Source organism: Oncorhynchus nerka, linkage group LG6, assembly GCF_034236695.1.
Source record: "Oncorhynchus nerka isolate Pitt River linkage group LG6, Oner_Uvic_2.0, whole genome shotgun sequence".
NCBI lineage: Eukaryota > Metazoa > Chordata > Actinopteri > Salmoniformes > Salmonidae > Oncorhynchus > Oncorhynchus nerka.
In genome coordinates, this window is record NC_088401.1 from 14,029,917 (window position 1) to 14,057,079 (window position 27,163).

General features: G+C 43.2%; 2 protein-coding genes and 1 non-coding gene across 5 annotated transcripts in view; 2 read left to right on the forward strand and 1 right to left on the reverse strand.

The window, feature by feature from the left end:
- The window catches only part of LOC115116893 (E3 ubiquitin-protein ligase MARCHF6-like), a 41,182-nt gene extending 19,547 nt beyond the window's left edge, over nt 1-21,635 (reverse strand). The window contains exons 1-17 of one of the 2 annotated variants that reach the window (XM_065019281.1): nt 21,273-21,634; nt 20,578-20,677; nt 17,904-17,977; nt 17,131-17,274; nt 15,996-16,068; nt 15,594-15,765; nt 15,312-15,486; nt 15,022-15,083; nt 14,882-14,914; nt 7,379-7,430; nt 7,071-7,129; nt 6,793-6,873; nt 6,606-6,674; nt 6,282-6,356; nt 6,026-6,160; nt 4,219-4,338; nt 86-186 (exon numbers count right to left, since the gene is read on the reverse strand). In XM_065019281.1, the coding sequence (XP_064875353.1) occupies nt 86-186; nt 4,219-4,338; nt 6,026-6,160; nt 6,282-6,356; nt 6,606-6,674; nt 6,793-6,873; nt 7,071-7,129; nt 7,379-7,430; nt 14,882-14,914; nt 15,022-15,083; nt 15,312-15,486; nt 15,594-15,765; nt 15,996-16,068; nt 17,131-17,274; nt 17,904-17,977; nt 20,578-20,677; nt 21,273-21,297 (1,550 nt within the window). In that variant the 5' untranslated portion in view covers nt 21,298-21,634. Of the gene's footprint in view, nt 1-85; nt 187-4,218; nt 4,339-6,025; nt 6,161-6,281; nt 6,357-6,605; nt 6,675-6,792; nt 6,874-7,070; nt 7,130-7,378; nt 7,431-14,881; nt 14,915-15,021; nt 15,084-15,311; nt 15,487-15,593; nt 15,766-15,995; nt 16,069-17,130; nt 17,275-17,903; nt 17,978-20,577; nt 20,678-21,272 lie in introns of both variants that reach the window. The other variant, XM_065019282.1, reaches the window with a different exon arrangement.
- Nucleotides 21,636-21,921: 286 nt separating this feature from the next.
- Nucleotides 21,922-21,995, forward strand: trnat-agu (transfer RNA threonine (anticodon AGU)). Its single transcript has one exon. It is a non-coding gene; the product is annotated as a tRNA-Thr (tRNA).
- On the forward strand, nt 21,986-26,959 carry cmbl (carboxymethylenebutenolidase homolog (Pseudomonas)). Of its 2 annotated transcripts, none has more exons than XM_029645362.2 (6): nt 21,986-22,005; nt 22,806-23,020; nt 23,489-23,596; nt 24,058-24,200; nt 24,833-24,924; nt 26,206-26,959. In XM_029645362.2, exons 2-6 carry the CDS (start codon nt 22,806-22,808, stop codon nt 26,386-26,388), a joined length of 741 nt encoding a protein of 246 aa, XP_029501222.1. In that variant the 5' UTR covers nt 21,986-22,005; the 3' UTR covers nt 26,389-26,959. The 2 variants fall into 2 exon arrangements, with proteins under 2 accessions (XP_029501222.1, XP_029501220.2); XM_029645360.2 differs by lacking the exon at nt 21,986-22,005 and adding an exon at nt 22,095-22,298.
- Nucleotides 26,960-27,163: the final 204 nt, after the last annotated feature.

Here is a 27,163-nt window from a genome sequence, read left to right on the forward strand (position 1 = left end):
GGAGTGTACCTGTAAAGCATGACGTTGTAGGGGAGGAAGGAGTGTACCTGTAAAGCATGACGTTGTAGGGGAGGAAGGAGTGTACCTGTAAAGCATGACGTTGTAGGGGAGGAAGGCAGGGAGGAGGAGCTTGATCATCCTGATGGGCAGCCACAACATCAGGAGAACGATCGAGCCAAACACCACCTAGGAGAGGACATACACCACACACCTTTAATGATCAGCACACAATCAAAGCAGAACCATAGCTGTATGTGACTACTTTTTTTACCAACAAATCTGTCTGTAGATGGACGGAGCACAGACAGGGTGAACCTGCGGAGGCAGCATTTTATTTGCTGGACAATTAGGAAATATACAGGAGCCATATGCATTGGTTGCGTACCCTGATTAGGGCGTCCGCCCACGGTTCTCAGAATGACAGAAATCACATTTAGTTTATGGCAATTCATCTTCACAGAACATGCCAGTCGGATGCAACAGCGTGCGTCATTCTTACCGAGTTCCGATGAGCCAATAGAATATGTTAGAATATATAGGTGGTGGTGTATCCATAAGGCTCGGGGAAGCTTTCCTTAATGTAGATTTCATTAAAATTGCCAAAATGATATAGCCTAATTAGCTTATTCCTGTTTATACAGATTTTTGTATTTATTTTTCAATACAAAATAGCCTACTACACCAAACAGCATGTTTTGGCCACAGAATATCATTAACTTGTATAATATGTAAATTGTTTTAAAATGGCATAGCCCAGTCGGAAGGGCCTGCAATTTAGGCAGAGCGTGTGGTAAATACCAAAAAGATGTGTGATGAGTTTTGACAGTCAGTGAAAAGCAGAGAGACCCAGCCAGGCATATCGTAATATTTAAAAATACAATCGTGGAAAAACAGTTTAGAAAACAATTGGCTATTTCTGTAAAGAGGAGACTCCAATCTGTCTTTTAGTTATCAAAATGATCAACTTAATTGAGCGAAAAGTAGCCTATCCTATTGGCACCAGTGGAGAACATGGGCCATAACCCCAGTGACTGCATATTAACTGTCTTCATCATTGGGTCACTACCACTTGTGTTTGTTTTTGGACAATCATTTCCTCCTCCAGGTTAGATGGGACTTCATATTGAATTAGTATCTCTCCTTCTCGTAGGCCTCCAGGTTAGATGGGACGTCATATTGAATTAGTATCTCTCCTTCTCGTAGGCCTCCAGGTTAGATGGGACGTCATATTGAATTAGTATCTCTCCTTCTAGCATTGGTTGCTAATATGACTATTGATATAACAACTAGCATTGGTTGCTAATATGACTATTGATATAACAACTAGCATTGGTTGCTAATATGACTATTGATGTAACAACTAGCATTGGTTGCTAATATGACTATTGATATAACAACTAGCATTGGTTGCTAATATGACTATTGATGTAACAACTAGCATTGGTTGCTAATATGACTATTGATATAACAACTAGCATTGGTTGCTAATATGACTATTGATGTAACAACTAGCATTGGTTGCTAATATGACTATTGATGTAACAACTAGCATTGGTTGCTAATATGACTATTGATGTAACAACTAGCATTGGTTGCTAATATGACTATTGATGTAACAACTAGCATTGGTTGCTAATATGACTATTGATGTAACAACTAGCATTGGTTGCTAATATGACTATTGATGTAACAACTAGCATTGGTTGCTAATATGACTATTGATGTAACAACTAGCATTGGTTGCTAATATGACTATTGATGTAACAACTAGCATTGGTTGCTAATATGACTATTGATATAACAACTAGCATTGGTTGCTAATATGACTATTGATGTAACAACTAGCATTGGTTGCTAATATGACTAGGATTGTGCCTGTGGCTACTGGACAATGAAAATCAATAGAACATGAGAGAAACAGACTACTGGTTTCAATGGCCTGCATGTTTGGTGTGATTTTGGCTAAGCTACTTTAAGCAAGGTAAGATATGCCTCCTAATATGTCGTAAAACGTTCAGGTTTCAAACAACTAAGTACGTTTTCAAAATGCGTACTGCCTCCAGCTCATTGTAAAGTGCTGTGACGCGCTGAAGCCTGTTAAGTTGCCTTTGTACTTGAATGGCAAATGGGAAGTGCATTTTAATGACCAGTTCAGAAATACAAATAGCAGCTCTAATCTTGGCCATTGTTTTTATTTTACATGCGTTTGTTTGGTATTTCAATCATGGAATATGCTTTTCGGCCAAAAGTCGGCAATTACCGGCCAACGGAAACCCTGCTGCCGGAGGTGTCTGTAGATGTACAGTGCATTTTGGACCCCTTAACTTTTTCCACATTTTGTTACATTACAGCATTTCTCCAAAATGGGTTAAATAAAATATAAATCCTCAATCTACACACAATACCCAAGAGAAATCTTTGCAAATGTATAAAAACTAAAAAAACATTTTACATAAGTATTGTGAGCTCTGGTGCATCCTGTTTCCATTGATCATCCTTGAGATGTTTCTACAACTTGATTGGAGTCCACCTGTGGTAAATGTAATTGATTGGACATGATTTGGAAAAGCACACATCTGTCTATATAATGTCCCACAGTTGACAATGCATGTCAGAGCAAAAACCAAGCCATGAGGTTGAAGGAATTGTTTGTAGAGCTCCGAGACAGGATTGTGTTGAGGCACAGATCTGGGGAAGGGTACCAAAACATTTCTGCAGCATTGAAGGTCCCCAAGAACTCCATCATTCATTTAATGGAAGAAGTTTGGAACTAGACACTACCTAGAGCTGGCCAGTAAAAGGCACATGACAGCCTGCTTGGAGTTTGCCAAAAGGCACCTAAAGGACTCTCAGACCATGAGAAACAAGATTCTCTGGTCTGATGAAAACAAAATTAAACACTTTGGACTGAATGCCAAGCATCCCGTCCGGAGGAAACCTGGCACCATCCCTACGATGAAGCATGGTGGTGGCAGCATCACGTCTGGAGGAAACCTGGCACCATCCCTACGATGAAGCATGGTGGTGGCAGCATCACGTCTGGAGGAAACCTGGCACCATCCCTACGATGAAGCATGGTGGTGGCAGCATCATGCTGTGGGGATGCTTTTCAGAGGCAGGGACTGGGAGACTAGTCAGGATCAAGGGAAAGAACAGACAGGTCCTTGATGAAAACCTGCTCCAGAGTGCTCAGGACCCCAGACTGGGGCGAAGGTTTACCTTCCAACAGGACAACAAACCTAAGCATACAGCCAAGACAACACAGGAGTGGCTTCAGGACAAGACTTTGAATGTCCTTGAGTTGCCTAGCCAGAGCCCGGACTTGAACCCGATTGAACATCTCTGGAGAAACCTGAAAATAGCTGTGCAGCGACACCCCCCATCCAACCTGACAGAGCTTGAGAGGATCTGCAGAGGAAAATGGGAGAAACTCCCCAAATACAGGTGTGCAACGCTTGTAGCGTCATACCCAAGAAGACTCGAGGATGTGATGGCTGCCAAAGGTGCTTCAACAAAGTACTGAGTAAAGGGTCTGAATACTTATGGAAATGTGATATTGTAGTTGAAAAAATAATATGAACTAAATGTTCTCTACCTGTTTTTGCTTCGTCATTATGGGGTATTGTGATGTCATTATGGGGTATTGTGATGTCATTATGGGGTATTGTCTGTAGATTCATTTTGCTTTATTTAATCCATTTTAGAATAAGGCTGTAATGTAACAAAATGTGGAAAAAAGTCAAGGGGTCTGAATACTTTCTGAATGCACTATATGTACCACAGACAGGATGAACCTGCGGAGGTGTCTGTAGATGTACGTACCACAGACAGGATGAACCTGCGGAGGTGTCTGTAGATGTACGTACAACAGACAGGATGAACCTGCGGAGGTGTCTGTAGATGTACGTACCACAGACAGGATGAACCTGCGGAGGTGTCTGTAGATGTACGTACCACAGACAGGATGAACCTGCGGAGGTGTCTGTAGATGTACGTACCACAGACAGGATGAACCTGCGGAGGTGTCTGTAGATGTACGTACCACAGACAGGATGAACCTGCGGAGGTGTCTGTAGATGTACGTACCACAGACAGGATGAACCTGCGGAGGTGTCTGTAGATGTACGTACCACAGACAGGATGAACCTGCGGAGGTGTCTGTAGATGTACGTACCACAGACAGGATGAACCTGCGGAGGTGTCTGTAGATGTACGTACCACAGACAGGATGAACCTGCGGAGGTGTCTGTAGATAGGTAGGTGGATCATTTCCTGGACTGGGTTGAAGTCTGGATCGTTCAGGTTTCTCAGAAACCACAGGACCCCAGGCCTCAGCACCTGATTCAACACAGCACCACACTATAGTCAGGAATTAATAAACAGCACACTACCACAAACCAGTCAATGGCTACGCTTCCATCCAATTGGTAACAGATTTAGGTGAATATTCTAGAATCCGCATAAAGAAAGTATTCACATTTCCCAGGTAATAAGCAGTGCGTGATGACGTAGTGCACTGCACATAAGTTACTTTATCGCATACATTTTCATGTACCGAATAAAAGCCTAAAGTTTAATGCATTTTCCATCGCATTTCAAATAAAACTGTTGCGTTAAATAGCGAAGGTTTGTGGCACGTGCGCTCTCGCCAACCGCTCACGGATACTGTGCAGGTAGGCTAGTGAAGCATCAAATCATCACGTCACCAGAATAAGACACTCAGTATTTTTTGGAAAGGAGCGTCAACGCTCATCGCTGTGCACTTTCACCACCCTGTGAAGTTCATCATAACATTTGACCTGTAAACAAATAAACTGCATGCTTTCCCAAGTCGTAGTGGGAGGACCACACAACATACACTACATGGCCAATAATGTGGACATTCCAAAATTCTGGGCATTAATATGGAGTTGGTCCCCCCCCTTTCCTGCTACAACAGCCTCCACTCTTCTGGGAAGGCATTCCACTAGAAGTTGGAAAATTGCTGCCGGGATTTGCTTCCATTCAGCCACAAGACAATTAGTGAGGATGGGCACTGATGTTGAACGATTAGGCCTGGCTCGCCATCAGTGTTCCAATTCATCCCAAAGTGGTTCGATGGGGTTGAGGTCAGTGCTCTGTGCAGGTCAGTCAAGTTCCTCCACACTGATCTCGACAAACCATTTGTGTATGGACCTTGCTTTGTGCACGGGGGTATTGTCATGCTGAAACAGGAAAGGGTCTTCCCCAAACTGTTGCCATAAAGTTGGAAGCACATAATCGTCTATAATGTCATTGTATGCTGTAGTGTTAAGATTTCCTTTCACTGGAACTAAGGGGCCGGAACCATGAAAAACAGCCCCAGACCATTAACTTTGCAGTTGGCACTATGCATTCGGGAAGGTAGCGTTCTCCTGACATCTGCCAAACACAGACTCATCGGTCGTACTGCCAGATGGTGAAACGTGATTCATCATTCCAGAGAACGCGCTTCAATCACTAGTTAACTACACATGGTTGATGATGTTCCCTATATAGTGCACTACGTTTGACCAGGGTGCATAGGTCTCTGGTTAAAAGTAGTGCACTATGAAGGGAATAGTGTGCCATTTGGGATGTAGAGTTAATGTAGTGACCTATATGAGGTGTAATTTGGGACATGCTCTATAACCAGGTTTCCATACAGCCAATTCATGCGGGCGAATGAACAGAGGCATAAGAAAAGGCGGGACCGAGCTGATGGAAACAGGAAATCATAATCACTAGTTAACTACACGTGGTTGATGATGTTCCCTATATAGTGCACTACGTTTGACCAGGGCCCATAGGTTTCTGGTTAAAAGTAGTGCACTATAAAGGGAATAGTGTGCCATTTGGGATGTAGACCGAGCTGATGGAAACAGGAAATGTCGGCACAATTTCATAAATGTCGACAGACAATTTGTTCGTTCAATATGGTGGGATCTTTTCGTGTCCGTCAAATTGATGATGTGAGAAATGGCGTTAACTGCTTTATTCACATGGAGTCACGATCCCTGTCTCTTACCTCTCTCAGTAGGAGGATGAAGGAAGCGAAGTAGAAGACGTAGACCATTCCCACCAGCCAGTGCAGGAACATGGTGGTGCCTGGAGCAGATTTAAAGCTCAGCTCTCTGTCCTTCAGAGACGCATCAAACATCTCCTGCAGAACAGACGGAAGAAGAGGTGGAAACGGTTAAAGAAAGAGACAGGGTGGGGGGCAAGGTTGGATGAGAAAAGGGGGGGAGAGAGAAAGAGGGATAGATATAAATGTCTGTACGTACTAAAGAGCAGATGTCGAGCCACCAGCCACAGATGAGGGGGAAGACTCCTATCTCCACGACAACAAGCAGTGAGACCTGGAACACACACCACGTTAAACACCATGGACAGACACATGGACAGACACAGACCTCAGGGACTATGAAGCCCCAGGGGACACTCAGGCAATTCCCAAAATCATGCATTGATGTCAATGGGAGATAAAAAATAAAAAAATGTTTTTAAAAAGTTGACCTTCTGTCATTCATATAGATTTCATTTTATAGTCAAGTCGTTCTTCGTTTCGGGTTTACAGTAATATGGCACGTTTAAAACTGAAATGTTACCTTGACAACGATGTAGCAGACCCCTAGTAGACGGCGGGACCGCTGGAACCTGACCAGAGCAGCAAACCCCTGAGAGACACAAGTTAAGGACAAACACACACTTTTGTACACAAAAACAGTGGAAAGGTCTCCATGGAAACACTGCATGGTCACCGGAAGGGATCCCGGTCAGTAGGCGGAAGGATACATGACAGAGGATGAGCGTCATGGCCAACAGGATGTACCCTACAATGGTTGTGATCAGGCCCTCGAATTGGGAGGCTTGGACCTAGAGGACAAGACAAGAGCATTCAACCATATTTGCCATGTTGGTGAGGCCAACATTGTTGAATGCAGAAAGTAAAACAGACCAGGCTTGACTATATCGATTAAATAATGCAATCTTTCTAAATACAATATATTTGTACTGTATAACATTATGTTTTGCACAGAGTCAGGTGTGGTGTATTAGAGAATGTTTCTTACATATTCCTCAAAGCCAAGGCCCATGACAGAGAAGTGACCAATGTGGTATGGACAGAACGCTGGAAGAGAACAGGGAAGCATCAAACCTCACAGCCTTCTACTGGGCCCAACCACCATACCTTCTACTGGGCCCAACCACCATACCTTCTACTGGGCCCAACCACCATACCTTCTACTGGGCCCAACCACCATACCTTCTACTGGGCCCAACCACCATACCTTCTACTGGGCCCAACCACCATACCTGGCTAGTTCATTGTAAGAAGGGTGCTACTTTAGGGGGAGTTAGTGTTCATTTGTGTACTCACCGAAGACCAGGATGAAGAGAGTGTTCAGAGACACAACCCAGAACACATGCTCCTGGAAGACGAGACACAAAGCAAAACGTCACCTCACTACATACTAGTGCTACTGCTTATAGACCAGACAACCCCTTCAATGCAAATACTACTCTCCTACTAGGTGTGTTAATACCACTCCATTCTGTGTGTTAATACCACTCCATTCTGTGTGTTAATACCACTCCATACTGTGTGTTAATACCACTCCATTCTGTGTGTTAATACCACTCCATACTGTGTGTTAATACCACTCCATACTGTGTGTTAATACCACTCCATTCTGTGTGTTAATACCACTCCATTCTGTGTGTTAATACCACTCCATTCTGTGTGTTAATACCACTCCATTCTGTGTGTTAATACCACTCCATTCTGTGTGTTAATACCACTCCATTCTGTGTGTTAATACCACTCCATACTGTGTGTTAATACCACTCCATACTGTGTGTTAATACCACTCCATTCTGTGTGTTAATACCACTCCATTCTGTGTGTTAATACCACTCCATTCTGTGTGTTAATACCACTCCATTCTGTGTGTTAATACCACTCCATTCTGTGTGTTAATACCACTCCATTCTGTGTGTTAATACCACTCCATTCTGTGTGTTAATACCACTCCATACTGTGTGTTAATACCACTCCATACTGTGTGTTAATACCACTCCATTCTGTGTGTTAATACCACTCCATACTAGGTGTGTTAATACCACTCCATTCTGTGTGTTAATACCACTCCATACTAGGTGTGTTAATACCACTCCATACTAGGTGTGTTAATACCACTCCATACTGTGTGTTAATACCACTCCATTCTGTGTGTTAATACCACTCCATACTGTGTGTTAATACCACTCCATACTGTGTGTTAATACCACTCCATTCTGTGTGTTAATACCATACTGTGTGTTAATACCACTCCATACTGTGTGTTAATACCACTCCATACTGTGTGTTAATACCACTCCATTCTGTGTGTTAATACCACTCCATTCTGTGTGTTAATACCACTCCATACTGTGTGTTAATACCACTCCATTCTGTGTGTTAATACCACTCCATTCTGTGTGTTAATACCACTCCATTCTGTGTGTTAATACCACTCCATTCTGTGTGTTAATACCACTCCATTCTGTGTGTTAATACCACTCCATTCTGTGTGTTAATACCACTCCATACTGTGTGTTAATACCACTCCATACTGTGTGTTAATACCACTCCATTCTGTGTGTTAATACCACTCCATACTAGGTGTGTTAATACCACTCCATACTAGGTGTGTTAATACCACTCCATTCTGTGTGTTAATACCACTCCATACTAGGTGTGTTAATACCACTCCATACTAGGTGTGTTAATACCACTCCATACTGTGTGTTAATACCACTCCATACTGTGTTCTAATACCACTCCATACTGTGTGCAAATACCACTCCATACTGTGTGTTAATACCACTCCATACTGTGTTCTAATACCACTCCATACTGTGTTTAATACCACTCCATACTGTGTGTTAATACCACTCCATACTGTGTGTTAATACCACTCCATACTGTGTGTTAATACCACTCCATTCTGTGTGTTAATACCACTCCATACTGTGTGTTAATACCACTCCATTCTGTGTGTTAATACCACTCCATACTGTGTGTTAATACCACTCCATACTGTGTGTTAATACCACTCCATACTGTGTGTTAATACCACTCCATTCTGTGTGTTAATACCACTCCATACTGTGTGTTAATACCACTCCATACTAGGTGTGTTAATACCACTCCATACTGTGTGTTAATACCACTCCATTCTGTGTGTTAATACCACTCCATTCTGTGTGTTAATACCACTCCATTCTGTGTGTTAATACCACTCCATTCTGTGTGTTAATACCACTCCATTCTGTGTGTTAATACCACTCCATTCTGTGTGTTAATACCACTCCATACTGTGTGTTAATACCACTCCATACTGTGTGTTAATACCACTCCATACTGTGTGTTAATACCACTCCATTCTGTGTGTTAATACCACTCCATTCTGTGTGTTAATACCACTCCATACTAGGTGTGTTAATACCACTCCATACTAGGTGTGTTAATACCACTCCATACTAGGTGTGTTAATACCACTCCATACTAGGTGTGTTAATACCACTCCATACTAGGTGTGTTAATACCACTCCATACTGTGTGTTAATACCACTCCATACTAGGTGTGTTAATACCACTCCATACTAGGTGTGTTAATACCACTCCATTCTGTGTGTTAATACCACTCCATACTAGGTGTTAATACCACTCCATACTAGGTGTGGTAATACCACTCCATACTGTGTGTTAATACCACTCCATACTGTGTGTTAATACCACTCCATACTAGGTGTGTTAATACCACTCCATTCTGTGTGTTAATACCACGCCATACTAGGTGTTAATACCACTCCATACTAGGTGTGTTAATACCACTCCATACTGTGTGTTAATACCACTCCATACTAGGTGTGTTAATACCACTCCATACTAGGTGTGTTAATACCACTCCATACTAGTGTGTTAATACCACTCCATACTGTGTGTTAATACCACTCCATACTGTGTGTTAATACCACTCCATACTGTGTGTTAATACCACTCCATACTGTGTGTTAATACCACTCCATACTGTGTGTTAATACCACTCCATACTGTGTGTTAATACCACTCCATACTAGGTGTTAATACCACTCCATACTGTGTGTTAATACACTCCATACTGGTGTGTTAATACCACTCCATACTGTGTGTTAATACCACTCCATACTGTGTGTTAATACCACTCCATACTGTGTGTTAATACCACTCCATACTAGGTGTGTTAATACCACTCCATACTAGGTGTGTTAATACCACTCCATACTAGGTGTGTTAATACCACTCCATTCTGTGTGTTAATACCACTCCATTCTGTGTGTTAATACCACTCCATACTGTGTGTTAATACCACTCCATACTAGGTGTGTTAATACCACTCCATACTAGGTGTGTTAATACCACTCCATACTGTGTGTTAATACCACTCCATACTAGGTGTGTTAATACCACTCCATACTAGGTGTGTTAATACCACTCCATACTAGGTGTGTTAATACCACTCCATACTAGGTGTGTTAATACCACTCCATACTAGGTGTGTTAATACCACTCCATACTAGGTGTGTTAATACCACTCCATTCTGTGTGTTAATACCACTCCATTCTGTGTGTTAATACCACTCCATACTAGTGTGTTAATACCACTCCATTCTGTGTGTTAATACCACTCCATTCTGTGTGTTAATACCACTCCATTCTGTGTGTTAATACCACTCCATACTGTGTGTTAATACCACTCCATACTGTGTGTTAATACCACTCCATTCTGTGTGTTAATACCACTCCATTCTGTGTGTTAATACCACTCCATACTGTGTGTTAATACCACTCCATACTGTGTGTTAATACCACTCCATACTAGGTGTGTTAATACCACTCCATTCTGTGTGTTAATACCACTCCATACTGTGTGTTAATACCACTCCATACTGTGTGTTAATACCACTCCATACTAGGTGTGTTAATACCACTCCATACTGTGTGTTAATACCACTCCATACTGGTGTGTTAATACCACTCCATACTGGTGTGTTAATACCACTCCATTCTGTGTGTTAATACCACTCCATTCTGTGTGTTAATACCACTCCATTCTGTGTGTTAATACCACTCCATTCTGTGTGTTAATACCACTCCATTCTGGTGTGTTAATACCACTCCATACTGGTGTGTTAATACCACTCCATACTAGGTGTGTTAATACCACTCCATACTGTGTGTTAATACCACTCCATACTAGGTGTGTTAATACCACTCCATACTAGGTGTGTTAATACCACTCCATACTAGGTGTGTTAATACCACTCCATACTGGTGTGTTAATACCACTCCATACTAGGTGTGTTAATACCACTCCATACTAGGTGTGTTAATACCACTCCATACTAGGTGTGTTAATACCACTCCATACTAGGTGTGTTAATACCACTCCATACTGGTGTGTTAATACCACTCCATACTGTGTTTAATACCACTCCATACTGTGTGTTAATACCACTCCATACTAGTGTGTTAATACCACTCCATACTGTGTGTTAATACCACTCCATACTGTGTGTTAATACCACTCCATACTGTGTGTTAATACCACTCCATACTGTGTGTTAATACCACTCCATACTAGGTGTGTTAATACCACTCCATACTAGGTGTGTTAATACCACTCCATACTAGGTGTGTTAATACCACTCCATACTGTGTGTTAATACCACTCCATACTGTGTGTTAATACCACTCCATACTAGGTGTGTTAATACCACTCCATACTGGTGTGTTAATACCACTCCATACTGTGTGTTAATACCACTCCATACTGGTGTGTTAATACCACTCCATACTAGGTGTGTTAATACCACTCCATACTAGGTGTGTTAATACCACTCCATACTGGTGTGTTAATACCACTCCATACTAGTGTGTTAATACCACTCCATACTAGGTGTGTTAATACCACTCCATACTGTGTGTTAATACCACTCCATTCTGGTGTGTTAATACCACTCCATACTAGGTGTGTTAATACCACTCCATACTAGGTGTGTTAATACCACTCCATACTAGGTGTGTTAATACCACTCCATACTAGGTGTGTTAATACCACTCCATACTAGGTGTGTTAATACCACTCCATACTAGGTGTGTTAATACCACTCCATTCTGTGTGTTAATACCACTCCATACTAGGTGTGTTAATACCACTCCATACTGTGTGTTAATACCACTCCATACTGTGTGTTAATACCACTCCATACTAGGTGTGTTAATACCACTCCATACTAGGTGTGTTAATACCACTCCATTCTGTGTGTTAATACCACTCCATACTAGGTGTGGTAATACCACTCCATACTGTGTGTTAATACCACTCCATACTGTGTGTTAATACCACTCCATACTAGGTGTGTTAATACCACTCCATTCTGTGTGTTAATACCACGCCATACTAGGTGTTAATACCACTCCATACTAGGTGTGTTAATACCACTCCATACTGTGTGTTAATACCACTCCATACTAGGTGTGTTAATACCACTCCATACTAGGTGTGTTAATACCACTCCATACTAGGTGTGTTAATACCACTCCATACTGTGTGTTAATACCACTCCATACTAGGTGTGTTAATACCACTCCATACTGTGTGTTAATACCACTCCATACTGTGTGTTAATACCACTCCATACTGTGTGTTAATACCACTCCATACTAGGTGTGTTAATACCACTCCATACTAGGTGTGTTAATACCACTCCATTCTGTGTGTTAATACCACTCCATACTAGGTGTGTTAATACCACTCCATACTAGGTGTGTTAATACCACTCCATACTAGGTGTGTTAATACCACTCCATACTAGGTGTGTTAATACCACTCCATACTAGGTGTGTTAATACCACTCCATTCTGTGTGTTAATACCACTCCATACTGTGTGTTAATACCACTCCATACTAGGTGTGTTAATACCACTCCATTCTGTGTGTTCTAATACCACTCCATTCTGTGTGTTAATACCACTCCATTCTGTGTGTTCTAATACCACTCCATTCTGTGTGTTAATACCACTCCATTCTGTGTGTTAATACCACTCCATTCTGTGTGTTAATACCACTCCATTCTGTGTGTTAATACCACTCCATTCTGTGTGTTAATACCACTCCATACTGTGTGTTAATACCACTCCATACTGTGTGTTAATACCACTCCATACTGTGTGTTAATACCACTCCATTCTGTGTGTTAATACCACTCCATTCTGTGTGTTAATACCACTCCATTCTGTGTGTTAATACCACTCCATACTGTGTGTTAATACCACTCCATTCTGTGTGTTAATACCACTCCATTCTGTGTGTTAATACCACTCCATACTGTGTGTTAATACCACTCCATTCTGTGTGTTAATACCACTCCATACTGTGTGTTAATACCACTCCATTCTGTGTGTTAATACCACTCCATACTGTGTGTTAATACCACTCCATACTGTGTGTTAATACCACTCCATACTGTGTGCTAATACCACTCCATTCTGTGTTCTAATATTCTAATACCACTCCATTCTGTGTGTTCTAATACCACTCCATACTGTGTGTTCTAATACCACTCCATACTGTGTGTTCTAATACCACTCCATACTGTGTGTTCTAATACCACTCCATACTGGTGTGTTAATACCACTCCATACTGTGTGTTCTAATACCACTCCATACTGTGTGTTAATACCACTCCATACTGTGTGTTAATACCACTCCATTCTGTGTTCTAATATTCTAATACCACTCCATTCTGTGTGTTCTAATACCACTCCATACTGTGTGTTCTAATACCACTCCATACTGTGTGTTCTAATACCACTCCATACTGTGTGTTCTAATACCACTCCATACTGTGTGTTCTAATACCACTCCATACTGTGTGTTCTAATACCACTCCATACTGTGTGTTCTAATACCACTCCATACTGTGTGTTAATACCACTCCATACTGTGTGTTAATACCACTCCATACTGTGTGTTAATACCACTCCATACTGTGTGTTAATACCACTCCATACTGTGTGTTAATACCACTCCATACTAGGTGTTAATACCACTCCATACTGTGTGTTAATACCACTCCATACTAGGTGTGTTAATACCACTCCATACTGTGTGTTAATACCACTCCATACTGTGTGTTAATACCACTCCATACTAGTGTGTTAATACCACTCCATACTGTGTGTTAATACCACTCCATACTGTGTGTTAATACCACTCCATACTAGGTGTGTTAATACCACTCCATACTGTGTGTTAATACCACTCCATTCTGTGTGTTAATACCACTCCATACTGTGTGTTAATACCACTCCATACTGTGTGTTAATACCACTCCATACTGTGTGTTAATACCACTCCATACTGTGTGTTAATACCACTCCATACTGTGTGTTAATACCACTCCATACTGTGTGTTAATACCACTCCATACTGTGTTCTAATACCACTCCATACTGTGTTCTAATACCACTCCATACTGTGTTCTAATACCACTCCATACTGTGTTCTAATACCACTCCATACTGTGTTCTAATACCACTCCATACTGTGTTCTAATACCACTCCATACTGTGTTCTAATACCACTCCATACTGTGTTCTAATACCACTCCATACTGTGTGTTAATACCACTCCATACTGTGTTAATACCACTCCATACTGTGTGTTAATACCACTCCATACTGTGTTCTAATACCACTCCATACTGTGTTCTAATACCACTCCATACTGTGTGTTAATACCACTCCATACTGTGTTAATACCACTCCATTCTAGGTGTGTAAATAGATACGTACTAAGAACACCAAGGAGCCATCGAGTCCAAGCATCTGAGAGGTAAAGAGAGACATTAAGAGGTGATGATATAATCATGGACAGTGCGGTGTCATGTGTTTGATTCAGGACAGATGTGTTGGAGAAACTAAACCAGTCTTACCCTCTCCCAGGTGAGCTCCTCTGCTGCTCTGTCCCATTCTAGAGCATTCCAGTTCATATCATCTACAGACAGAGAAAGAGACAGAGGGAGAGAGAGAGAGGGAAATAAGAGATGTAGAGACATAAAAATAGTAAGAGAGGAGAAATAAGAGGGAGAGAGAAAGAGATGTAGAGAGAGAAAGATAGTAATAGAGGAGAAATAAGAGGGAGAGACAGATCTCATACTATATAACTTTTAGTATTGCTGTTGCCATGTTAGTCATCTGATGAGTGCTGGCCCTAGTCTCCTACCTTGAGCCCCGTTGTTGACATCCACATCTTCGGCAGCCGCCCCCTCCTCTTCCTCGTTGTCTAGTTCTGGCTCCTCCCCCTGTTCTGGCGGGCCATCCGGGGGCTCTGGCTCTGCCTCGTGAGCTGGGGGGTTGGCAGGGGCAGGGGGTTCATCAGCTGCTCCTTGACCGGCAGCCTGCAAGGGAGCAATGTGGATAGAGGGGCTGTAAATGTGTGTATGTGTGTGATGAATGTGTGTGTGTATATGTGTGTATATGTGTGTGAGTGATGAATGTGTGTGACCTCGTTGGGCTGTTGTCCGGCTGCGTTGGGCTGGGGCTGCTGGTGGTGCTCCAGCCACAGGGGGGGACCACCATGGACTATCTGCTCCCTGAGCCACACCAGACTGATGAACGCACACAGTGTACATGTCACCACGAAACAGCCCTGCAGACAGTCTGCCAGCAGGTTCTCTCTACAGGGAGACCGGATGTGAAAATGTCAAAGATCTACAAAAAAGCACTCGCACATCTTGTTGCATGTGTGTGGGAAACTGGGAATAAAGCAATAACATCTGTAAGCTCTGACCAAAGCCAGGCGGCCGACACATAAGCTTGAATAAACAATGACGTGATCTGATACAGGAAGGAGGTGAGGAGGTAGAGTCTGATTGGTGAAGGAGGAGGATATGACGCCATGACTCACGTGGAGAGCATGTCCAAAGGCAGCGTCAGGAGCGAGGTCACAGAGCCAGTAAACAGACACTTGTAGATTCGACCTGAAGAGAGAGAGAGAGAGGAGATATGGGCATCATCTCACCAAGGGAGAACATGCTGAAGAAAGAGGTAGGCCTTCATGAAGGAAGATCTTGGTTAGGACTGAGGACAAATGTTTTTAGACAGGGGCAGTAACTGTATACTTAATGCTGGTATTGTAATCCATGTTTAGACAGGGACAGTAACTGTATACTTAATGCTGGTATTGTAATCCATGTTTAGGCAGGGGGAGTAACTGTATACTTAATGCTGGTATTGTAATCCATGTTTAGACAGGGGGAGTAACTGTATACTTAATGCTGGTATTGTAATCCATGTTTAGGCAGGGGGAGTAACTGTATACTTAATGATGGTATTGTAATCCATGTTTAGGCAGGGACAGTAACTGTATACTTAATGCTGGTATTGTAATCCATGTTTAGGCAGGGGCAGTAACTGTATACTTAATGCTGGTATTGTAATCCATGTTTAGACAGGGACAGTAACTGTATACTTAATGCTGGTATTGTAATCCATGTTTAGACAGGGGGAGTAACTGTATACTTAATGATGGTATTGTAATCCATGTTTAGGCAGGGACAGTAACTGTATACTTAATGATGGTATTGTAATCCATGTTTAGACAGGGACAGTAACTGTATACTTAATGCTGGTATTGTAATCCATGTTTAGACAGGGGGAGTAACTGTATACTTAATGCTGGTATTGTAATCCATGTTTAGGCAGGGGGAGTAACTGTATACTTAATGCTGGTATTGTAATCCATGTTTAGGCAGGGGGAGTAACTGTATACTTAATGCTGGTATTGTAATCCATGTTTAGGCAGGGACAGTAACTGTATACTTAATGCTGGTATTGTAATCCACCCTAAGAGTGTAGGCAGTGGACACACAAACCAACACACCAGTAGGATTAACAAAACTGGGAAAATCCCAAAATCCCACTTCTGATCCTATTAAACCATGGACACAGAGCTAGCGTACAGGTCCTTATGTGAGTGATACTGTACTTAAGAGTAAAGTGTTGACTCATTAGTGTGTGTGTGTGTATATCAGTCTACTCACATGCAGTGAGGGGGACCACCCCCAGCCATGCGAAGGCCACCAGTGTGTAGTGAAACCAGTATCGTATGGCTGTGCCCACACTGGTCAGCAGGCCAGCACAGATGTCCTGGATGGGCAGCCGGGGGGGCATGTCTGGGGAGTAGACTGGAGCAGAGCAGATAGAGGGATGAGACAATCATTTATAAATAACAGAGCAAAAATAGGAGGTTGAGACGTTTTGAAGAACCCCTTTTGGGTTCCAGGTATAACCCTTTTGGGTTCCAGGTATAACCCTTTTGGGTTCCAGGTATAACCCTGTAGGGATCCAGGTATAACCCTGTAGGGTTCCAGGTATAACCCTGTAGGGTTCCAGGTATAACCCTGTAGGGTTCCAGGTATAACCCTGTAGGGTTCCAGGTATAACCCTGTAGGGTTCCAGGTATAACACTTTTGGGTTTAAAGAACCCTTTTGGGTTCCAGGTAGAACCCTTTTGGATTCCAGGTATAACCCTTTAGGGTTCCAGGTATAACCCTTTAGGGTTCCAGGTATAACCCTTTAGGGTTCCAGGTATAACCCTTTAGGGTTCCAGGTATAACCCTTTAGGGTTCCAGGTATAACCCTTTAGGGTTCCAGGTAGAACACTTTTGGGTTTAAAGAACCCTTTTGGGTTCCAGGTAGAACCCTTTTTTCCTAAGAGTGTATTCAATGACAGAGCATCCCAGTCTGAAGTCAACCTCTTGCAACAGCGCACATTTCTGAGACTGACAGGTCAATGCCACGGACGGGTACTTACTTGGTGTGAAAGCAAATCTGTGCTTGCATAATTCACAGTACTCCTTCCTGCTGTGCTTCAGCCACTGGACCAAACTGTAAACAACAAAGGTAAGAGCGGCGAATGTTAGGTGAGGAACTAACGATAGTGAGAACAACCCACACTGAACACCCTAAAAAGACTCGTTCATACCCCACAGCAGTCGACTCATTCAGAAGTTTAACACTTCGTAATGCATTCTTTAATACGCAGTACAACGCTTGCTACTGCAGCCCTGAGCTGTCTAGCATTGGTGATTATGTGCTCCTGGTTTGCAATATATTAAGAATGAGATATTTCTGTCTCACACACGCCTGGTGAATGAGAACTGGTCCACAAAGACGATCCTAAAACACTGATTTGAATCCTCATGATATTGTTATTACTGCCAGTTAGGAATATATGTTAATAACACCAAGACAACCCAAGTTACATATTGTTTTATTATTTAAATAGACAAGTCAGCTAAGAACAAAATCTTATTTACAATGACGGCCTACCCCCCCGGCCAAACCCAAACCGAAACGACGCTGGGCCAATTGTGCGCCACCCTATGGGACTCTCAATCACGGCCAGTTATGATACGGCCTGGAATTGAACCAGGATCTGTAGTGACGCATCTAGCACTAAGATGCAGTGCCTTAAGACCGCTGGGCCACTCGGGAGCCCCAAGTTCCATGTAACTAACTACGCCGTGGTTACCTTCCTGTACATCTGGATGAATCGTGTGTGAACCAACAGGGCCCTCTGGAGATCACTGACATTATGCCAGAGCAGACGGTACCAGAAATGGAATGATGACACAGTGCTCCAATGCACTTCTGTACCCTGCTCAGCAGACCACAAATGTGTAACCACGCCTGTAGTTAGTGTAACCACGCCTGTAGTAACTGTGTAACCACACCCAAAGACTTTTATTATGTTTCTGCAGTAGTAAACCATGGCAGTAAACCAGTTCAATAGTGTCCCGACTGCTTCTCATCACTAGTGCTAGCACAGTAAATGACAGACCAGAAACTTTAACAGTCCGTTATCCTTTGCTTTATTGTTAATTGTTTTTCCTTTGTTAGATCCACATGGCAGAGAAAACAGCTGCGATTGCAGCAACATAAGTGGGATGATCACTTGGGACACACGTCAACATAATGGCCTCAGGACAGTCTTAGGCAATAGCGAGGCCCTATGCTGTGCCTATATCAACATTACCTCATCCTACTCACATTTGAGTCATTCTCCTATGGCCAATATATCAGAGGAATGAGTAGGTCTCTCTATGGCTAGTACTGGAAGCTGGTGTGGGGGCTAGGCTATAGTTTGATTATAAATACTAGTACAGTATATAATACAGTATAGGTAAAAAAATAAAAAGTATATAGTTGACTCCTGATAGTAAGTGCACTTAAGTGTAAAACAATCTTGAGGTCGCAATTCAATGACAATGTTTGTAATTGTTCCTGATAACTGCATGTTCCCAAGCCGTGTCAATCATTCATCAGGACAGGAGTTGACAGTGATTGAGTCAGGTAGAGAGAGGTAGAGAGAGAGAGAGGTAGAGAGAGAGAGAGGTAGAGAGAGAGAGAGAGGTAGAGAGAGAGAGAGAGGTAGAGAGAGAGAGAGAGGTAGAGAGAGAGAGAGAGAGGTAGAGAGAGAGAGAGAGAGGTAGAGAGAGAGAGAGAGGTAGAGAGAGAGAGAGAGGTAGAGAGAGAGAGAGAGGTAGAGAGAGAGAGAGAGAGAGAGAGAGTAGAGGTAGAGGTAGAGAGAGAGAGAGAGAGAGATGGCCAATATATCAGAGGAATGAGGGCTAGTACTGAAGCTGGTGTGGGGGCTAGGCTATAGGTAGAGAGAGAGGTAGAGAGAGAGAGGGGTAGAGAGAGTTGAGGGGTAGAGAGAGAGGGGGTAGAGAGAGAGAGAGGGGTAGAGAGAGAGAGAGAGAGAGGTAGAGAGAGAGAGAGAGGTAGAGAGAGAGAGAGGTAGAGAGAGAGAGAGAGAGGAGAGAGAGAGAGAGGTAGAGAGAGAGGTAGAGAGAGAGAGAGAGGTAGAGAGAGAGAGAGGTAGAGAGAGAGAGAGAGGTAGAGAGAGAGAGAGAGAGAGGTAGAGAGAGAGAGAGAGAGGTAGAGAGAGAGAGAGGTAGAGAGAGAGAGAGAGGTAGAGAGAGAGAGAGAGGTAGAGAGAGAGAGAGGTAGAGAGAGAGAGAGGTAGAGAGGTAGAGAGAGAGAGGTAGAGAGAGAGAGGTAGAGAGAGAGAGGTAGAGAGAGAGAGGTAGAGAGAGAGAGAGGTAGAGAGAGAGAGAGGTAGAGAGAGAGAGGTAGAGAGAGAGAGAGAGGAGGTAGAGAGAGAGAGAGGTAGAGAGAGGGAGAGGTAGAGAGAGAGAGAGAGAGGTAGAGAGAGAGAGAGGTAGAGAGAGAGAGAGGTAGAGAGAGAGAGAGGTAGAGAGAGAGAGAGAGTAGAGAGAGAGAGGTAGAGAGAGAGAGAGAGAGAGAGGTAGAGAGAGAGAGGTAGAGAGAGAGGAGAGAGAGAGAGAGAGGTAGAGAGAGAGAGAGGTAGAGAGAGAGAGAGGTAGAGAGAGAGAGAGGTAGAGAGAGAGAGAGGTAGAGAGAGAGAGAGGTAGAGAGAGAGAGAGGTAGAGAAAGAGGTAGAGAAAGAGAGAGAGACTCACCATTCCTGGTGGATGAACTTGATGCTGCCAGTACAGACACAGGGGTGGTACAAGGGTTTGTCTGGGGTCCCCTCTGAACGACACACGCGACATATATCCCCTACACAGAGAAGATGTTTGTCCATTGGTTCAGAGAGACAGACAAGACGACACACACACCGCCTACACATAGGAAGAACAGCCTTCTCTAGTAGCAATCGATTTGAAGCTACCTAATGAATTGTTCCAGTGCTTAATCAAACAATATTGTAGTTAGCTTTACACTGACAAGATAAATGGTAACACCAGACATGAGAGCAGACATCAGCTAATAAATAGCTAGCTTGCTATGGAGTTAGCTACGTTTCATTGATTACCTCGCTACATTACGTTAGCATAACCAACTAACATGCCAGTGTTAGCAGCCGCATCAATTATCTGTACTGGGGAAATGTGCTAGGTTATATAACTAACTAGTCCCGGTCTAGTTAGCGACTGGTAGGCCATTGATGATCGATTGCTTCAAGCCAGGCCCCAACTAGTGTCACTGTGTGGGTGTCAGTGGACGGAAACTGTGCTAAAAACTGACGTTGGAAAGGTAACGTTAGTTAGAGACCACCTTTGCCTTGGAGACCGAGTACAGAGTAACTAGCTAGTTTCACTAAGCTAACTTAGCTAGCCAACGTTAGTGGACTGTAAAAAAAAAAATGTTTTACCTTCGTCTGCAATGTCCATCTTCATAGAAGAGGCTCTGCCCCTCTTTTTTGGAGTTATACAGTAACGTTAGTTCGCTATCGCACACCCATCCACAACGCGAACGGCACTGTTTTTAGCCGATCTGGATCAGACTATCCTTGAAGTCCGATACATTGACTATCATAAAATGGTGTCCACTTTGAACACCAGAATCCCTCCTGTTTCGTGACACGCTCGGACCATGTATGTAGGACCGGTAGCGATTGTCAAAATGAGATCGCTAGCAGACCTTTTCCTTGCAAATTCAACACGATAGAGGCGACGAACAAGACATTTACCCAACACAAGTGATACCTTGCGACAGTGTGCGCCGTTTTCCGTCAGCGGTCATCCGGATCTGCGTCACATGGTACCATTTTGTGGTTTCTGGCCCGTGTAGATAGTGACATCCTGTGGTATTTAGCCGGTACTACATCATACCGATATATCTGTGACTGATATCCCATTTCTTTAAATTGATGCCTGCACCACCGCGTTACCCCGTTATGGTATTTACTGTTAATCTCGGAATGTAATTGCAAACTGCACACAGCTGACTTTACAACAAATGCTCACATTACTAAAGCCAGGTCAAGAATTGTTAATATCTCTAACGCACATGGCATCAGTGGCGCTGTGGCTTAGTTGGTTAAAGCGCCTGTCTAGTAAACAGGAGATCCTGAGTTCGAATCTCAGCAGTGCCTTTTTGAGACGGTAGGTTTGTACAGTGCGAAATTGTCCCAGTCAAAACTCGACTAAGGCGAATTGAATGATTATTACACGTTTACATTTTCTACACTCAAAATGCAGATTATAAAATGATCCATTTTGGTGGGTTTGGACTTCGGACTGGGAACGACGCTCACGCCATCGAAGAGGGCGTTCCTTCTAGTCAGCCATTCACATATTTGTCACTTTTCCACCGCGGAAGAAAACTAAACTCTAACGGGAAGGGGAGAAATATACAATTTTTTAGAGTCAGTGCGCGGGGGTACCGGTTAGTTGAGGTAATTTGTACATGTAGGTAGGGGTGAAGTGACTATGCATAGATAATAAACAGCGAGTAGCAGCAGTGTACAAAACAAATGGAGGAGGGGGGGGGGGGGGGGGGGTCAATGTAAATAGTCCGGTGGCCATTTGATTAGTTGTTCAGCTTTCTCATGGCTTGGAGGTGGAAGCTGTTAAGAAGCCTTTTGGTCCTAGACTTGGTGCTCCGGTACCGTTTGCCGTGCGGTAGCAGAGAAAACAGTCTATGACTTGGGTGCCTGGAGTCTGACGATTTTATGGGCTTTCCATTGTATGTGGAAATAACTGAGGCTTGTAGGCTATGTTGCCCTCTAGAGCATAGTCAGCGTGACGCACTCCGCAATGAGTGGGAACATTTTAATTACCTACTTATGTCAAAGGATTCCGTATCCCTGTATCTATGAATAGAATCCATGTATTTCAGTGTACGTGTACCAGTATGTGTTTGTATGGTTATGTGGGTGATTCTCAATGTTATCTCTTTCCAGATGGCCAATGAGGCGAAGCCTTGTCCATGTGACATGGGATACATGATGGAGTATGGAGGTGTTGGCCAGGAGGTCCAGATAGAACACATCAAGGCCTACCTGGTCAAGCCTCCCTCTGATTCAGACAAGGCTGTCATCATCATCCAGGACATCTATGGCTGGCAGCTACCCAACACCAGATACATGGCTGACATGCTGGCCTCCAATGGATACATGTACGTAACAATGCATTCTTAACAATGTTGTTACTTACCGTCTACCTGGCATTTACTGGCGAATTACAGTACAAGTATTCCCAGTATTGTCATGCTGGCTGTCTATCTCCCCTCAGTGCAGTCATGCTGGCTGTCTATCTCCCCTCAGTGCAGTCATGCTGGCTGTCTATCTCCCCTCAGTGCAGTCATGCTGGCTGTCTATCTCCCCTCAGTGCAGTCATGCTGGCTGTCTATCTCCCCTCAGCGCAGTCATGCTGGCTGTCTATCTCCCCTCAGTGCAGTCATGCTGGCTGTCTATCTCCCCTCAGCGCATTCATGCTGGCTGTCTATCTCCCTTCAGTGCAGTCATGCTGGCTGTCTATCTCCCCTCAGTGCAGTCATGCTGGCTGTCTATCTCCCCTCAGTGCAGTCATGCTGGCTGTCTATCTCCCCTCAGTGCAGTCATGTTGGCTGTCTATCTCCCCTCAGCGCAGTGTGTCCTGACTTCTACATTGGAAAGGAGCCATGGAGTCCATCACAAGATTGGTCCACCTTTCAGCAGTGGCTGGAGGACAAGAAGCCCACCAATATCAACAAGTAATGCAAACATTCCCATTGGCCAGAGAGTAGTCTCAGAAAGCAGACTCCACTCCCTTATGCCAGAGAGTTGTCACAAAAAGCCAGACTCCATTCCATTGGCCAGAAAGTAGTCTCAGAGAGCCAGTCTTCACTCCCTTATGCCAGAGAGTTGTCGCAGAAAGCCAGACTCCATTCCATTGGCCAGAAAGTAGTCCCAGAGAGCCAGTCTTCACTCCATAATTTCACATCTGTACATAGTATTAATCTCTATCAGCACACATCCACTGTTGGCCAGCAGAGGGTACCATCACGAAGCCAGACTTGTTAGTCTTATATTCTGTCAATAGAATATAACTTTATTAGAAAATAACTTTATCCCTCTGTTAACTTACAACTGAAATGTATGTGCCCTGTGCTCCCCTAGTAACCCAACCCCTTCCTCCCCTCTCTCCCTGCTGTCTGTCTGTCCGTCCGTCCAGGGAGGTGGACGCAGTCCTGAGGTTTCTGAAGAGCCAGTGTGGGGCCCTGCGTATTGGGGCAGTGGGCTTCTGCTGGGGGGGGGTGGCCACCCACTACCTGGCTCTGCAGTACCCTGAGGTCAGGGCAGGGGTATCTGTCTATGGTAAGGGTAGGGGTCAGAGGCCTGTCCAATCAGAATACAGTAATAACCATGAGGTAGAGTGTCTACCAATGGTCGCAATCTAGGCTGATTACATTGCAGACGCCGGCCAGATCTCGTGAGGTGTAGCTAACCACATCATATGATGTGGTCCCGTGTTGCTCAGTTGGCAGAGCATGGCGCTTGTACCGCAGTACGAAAAAGGTATGAAAATGTTTGCGCTCACTACTGTAAGTCACTCTGGATAAGAGCCTCTGCAAAAGGACACTTAAAAAAAAAAAATTAAATATATGATTTAGCAGCCTGATTCCCGACTGCACATTTGATAATATGAAACACAACCATTGGTTGATGCAGTGCAACAGCTGCAATGTAGTCGGTCTGGAACGCAACCATTGGTTGATGCAGTGCAACAGCTGCAATGTATTCGGTCTGGAACGCAACCATTGGTTGATGCAGTGCAACAGCTGCAATGTAGTCGGTCTGGAACGCAACCATTGTGCTTGCCTAGTAGGCTAGTAATGCTAATGCTATGCTGTTTGCCTCGTAGGCTAGTAATGCTAATGCTATGCTGTTTGCCTAGTAGGCTAGTAATGCTAACACTATGCTGTTTGGATGTGACTGCGTGTCTGCAGGAATCATCAGAGAGAGGGAGGACAGGTATGAACTGAAGAGCCCGACGCTGTTTATCTTCGGAGAGAAGGATGACGTCATCCCACTGGACCAGGTATGGTATTATTTTTATTTATTTATTTTATTTCACCTTTATTTAACCAGGTAAGCAAGTTGAGAACAAGTTCTCATTTACAATTGCGACCTGGCCAAGATAAAGCAAAGCAGTTCGACACATACAACGACACAGAGTTACACATGGAGTAAAACAAACATACAGTCAATAAAACAGTAAAAAAAAAAAAAAAAAAACAAGTCTATATACAATGTGAGCAAATTAGGTGAGAAGGGATGTAAAGGCAAAAAAGGCCATGGTGGCAAAGTAAATACAATATAGCAAGTAAAACACTGGAATGGTAGTATTGCAATGGAAGAATGTGCAAAGTAGAAATAAAAATAATGGGGTGCAAAGGAGCAAAATAAATAAATAAATTAAATACAGTTGGGAAAGAGGTAGTTGTTTGGGCTAAATTATAGGTGGGCTATGTACAGGTGCAGTAATCTGTAAGATGCTCTGACAGTTGGTGCTTAAAGCTAGTGAGGGAGATAAGTGTTTCCAATTTAAGAGATTTTTGTAGTTCGTTCCAGTCATTGGCAGCAGAGAACTGGAAGGAGAGGCGGCCAAAGAAAGAATTGGTTTTGGGGGTGACTAGAGAGATATACCTGCTGGAGCGTGTGCTACAGGTGGGAGATGCTATGGTGACCAGCGAGCTGAGATAAGGGGGGACTTTACCTAGCAGGGTCTTGTAGATGACATGGAGCCAGTGGGTTTGGCGACGAGTATGAAGCGAGGCCAGCCAACGAGAGCGTACAGGTCGCAATGGTGGGTAGTATATGGGGCTTTGGTGACAAAACGGATAGCACTGTGATAGACTGCATCCAATTTGTTGAGTAGGGTATTGGAGGCTATTTTGTAAATGACATCGCCAAAGTCGAGGATTGGTAGGATGGTCAATTTTACAAGGGTATGTTTGGCAGCATGAGTGAAGGATGCTTTGTTGCGAAATAGGAAGCCAATTCTAGATTTAACTTTGGATTGGAGATGTTTGATATGGGTCTGGAAGGAGAGTTTACAGTCTAACCATTATTAAATACTACACAGTACTACATTTTTTTGAAAGAATAAAGTCAATGTAGATCATTCATATATTGAAAACTATATTGAGCACCATTTATTACAAGCCAGAGTCATCTCGAGTGAAATGAACCGTCATCATCAGCATCTCTGTCGGTTACTGGCCTTATACCACCATTTAGTGTCATCCAATCAAATGATTTAATTTGTGTTTCAACCATCCGATCACCATTTAATTCATTCCCTGTTGTTTCCTTCCAGGTGAGTGTCCTGGAGAAGAACCTGCAGGAGAAGTGTACAGGTGTAGACTACCATGTGAAGGTCTTCCCAGGTCAGACTCATGGCTTTGTTCACCGGAAGAGAGAGGACATCAACACCACAGACCAGCCCTGCATCCAGGAGGCCAGGACAGACATACTCAACTGGTTGCAGAAATACATGTAGAATATCTACAGTGCAGTTGTCAATCATCTGCCGTCCATGGTAGAGTGAACAGAAAGGATAAAAACACAAATCCAATTTCACTACACCACTAACCTTATTAAAAAGAAATAGCTAATGTAATTGATCATCAGTTCTGAGGTAATTTCCACATATGTCCTTTCTGAATAGCAGCCTATCTGGTGATTATCATGTCCTTGATTTATCATGATCAAATTCAAGCTGACGGGGTGTTTTAATGTGGAATCTGTAGTTGCCATATTTGTAGTAGACTTTAGTTTTGTACCTTTTTCTTGCAGTACATTGTACACATCTCTTCCTTGTACACATCTCTTCCTTGTATACATGATCTCTTCCTTGTATACATTTTGTATTTTTGCATATGTTATCTGTTCATTTTGTATGCATTGTACACATTACCTCTTCATTGTATACATTATAAAAACAAGGAATTACTTTTAACTGCAAAGTGTAAATGTCATTATATAAATGCAAGTATTTTTTATTTCTGATTTGATGTTTGTGTATAATATCATGTAATACCCAATGATATCAATAAAGATATTATGCTTCATGTTAATGTATCATTGTAATCTCATGTGCACATCTTATCCTGGATTCAGACTGGCTCAGTCTGCTCTCCAGCCACAGCTGACCACAAACAACACAGGCTGAGCAGGAAGGGAGAGACCTTCAACTAATTCACAAGTTCACTTCTCCCACGGTCTGAGAGAATATCAGATAGTAACCTGCTATGACAATCTTTGGCACTTGATGT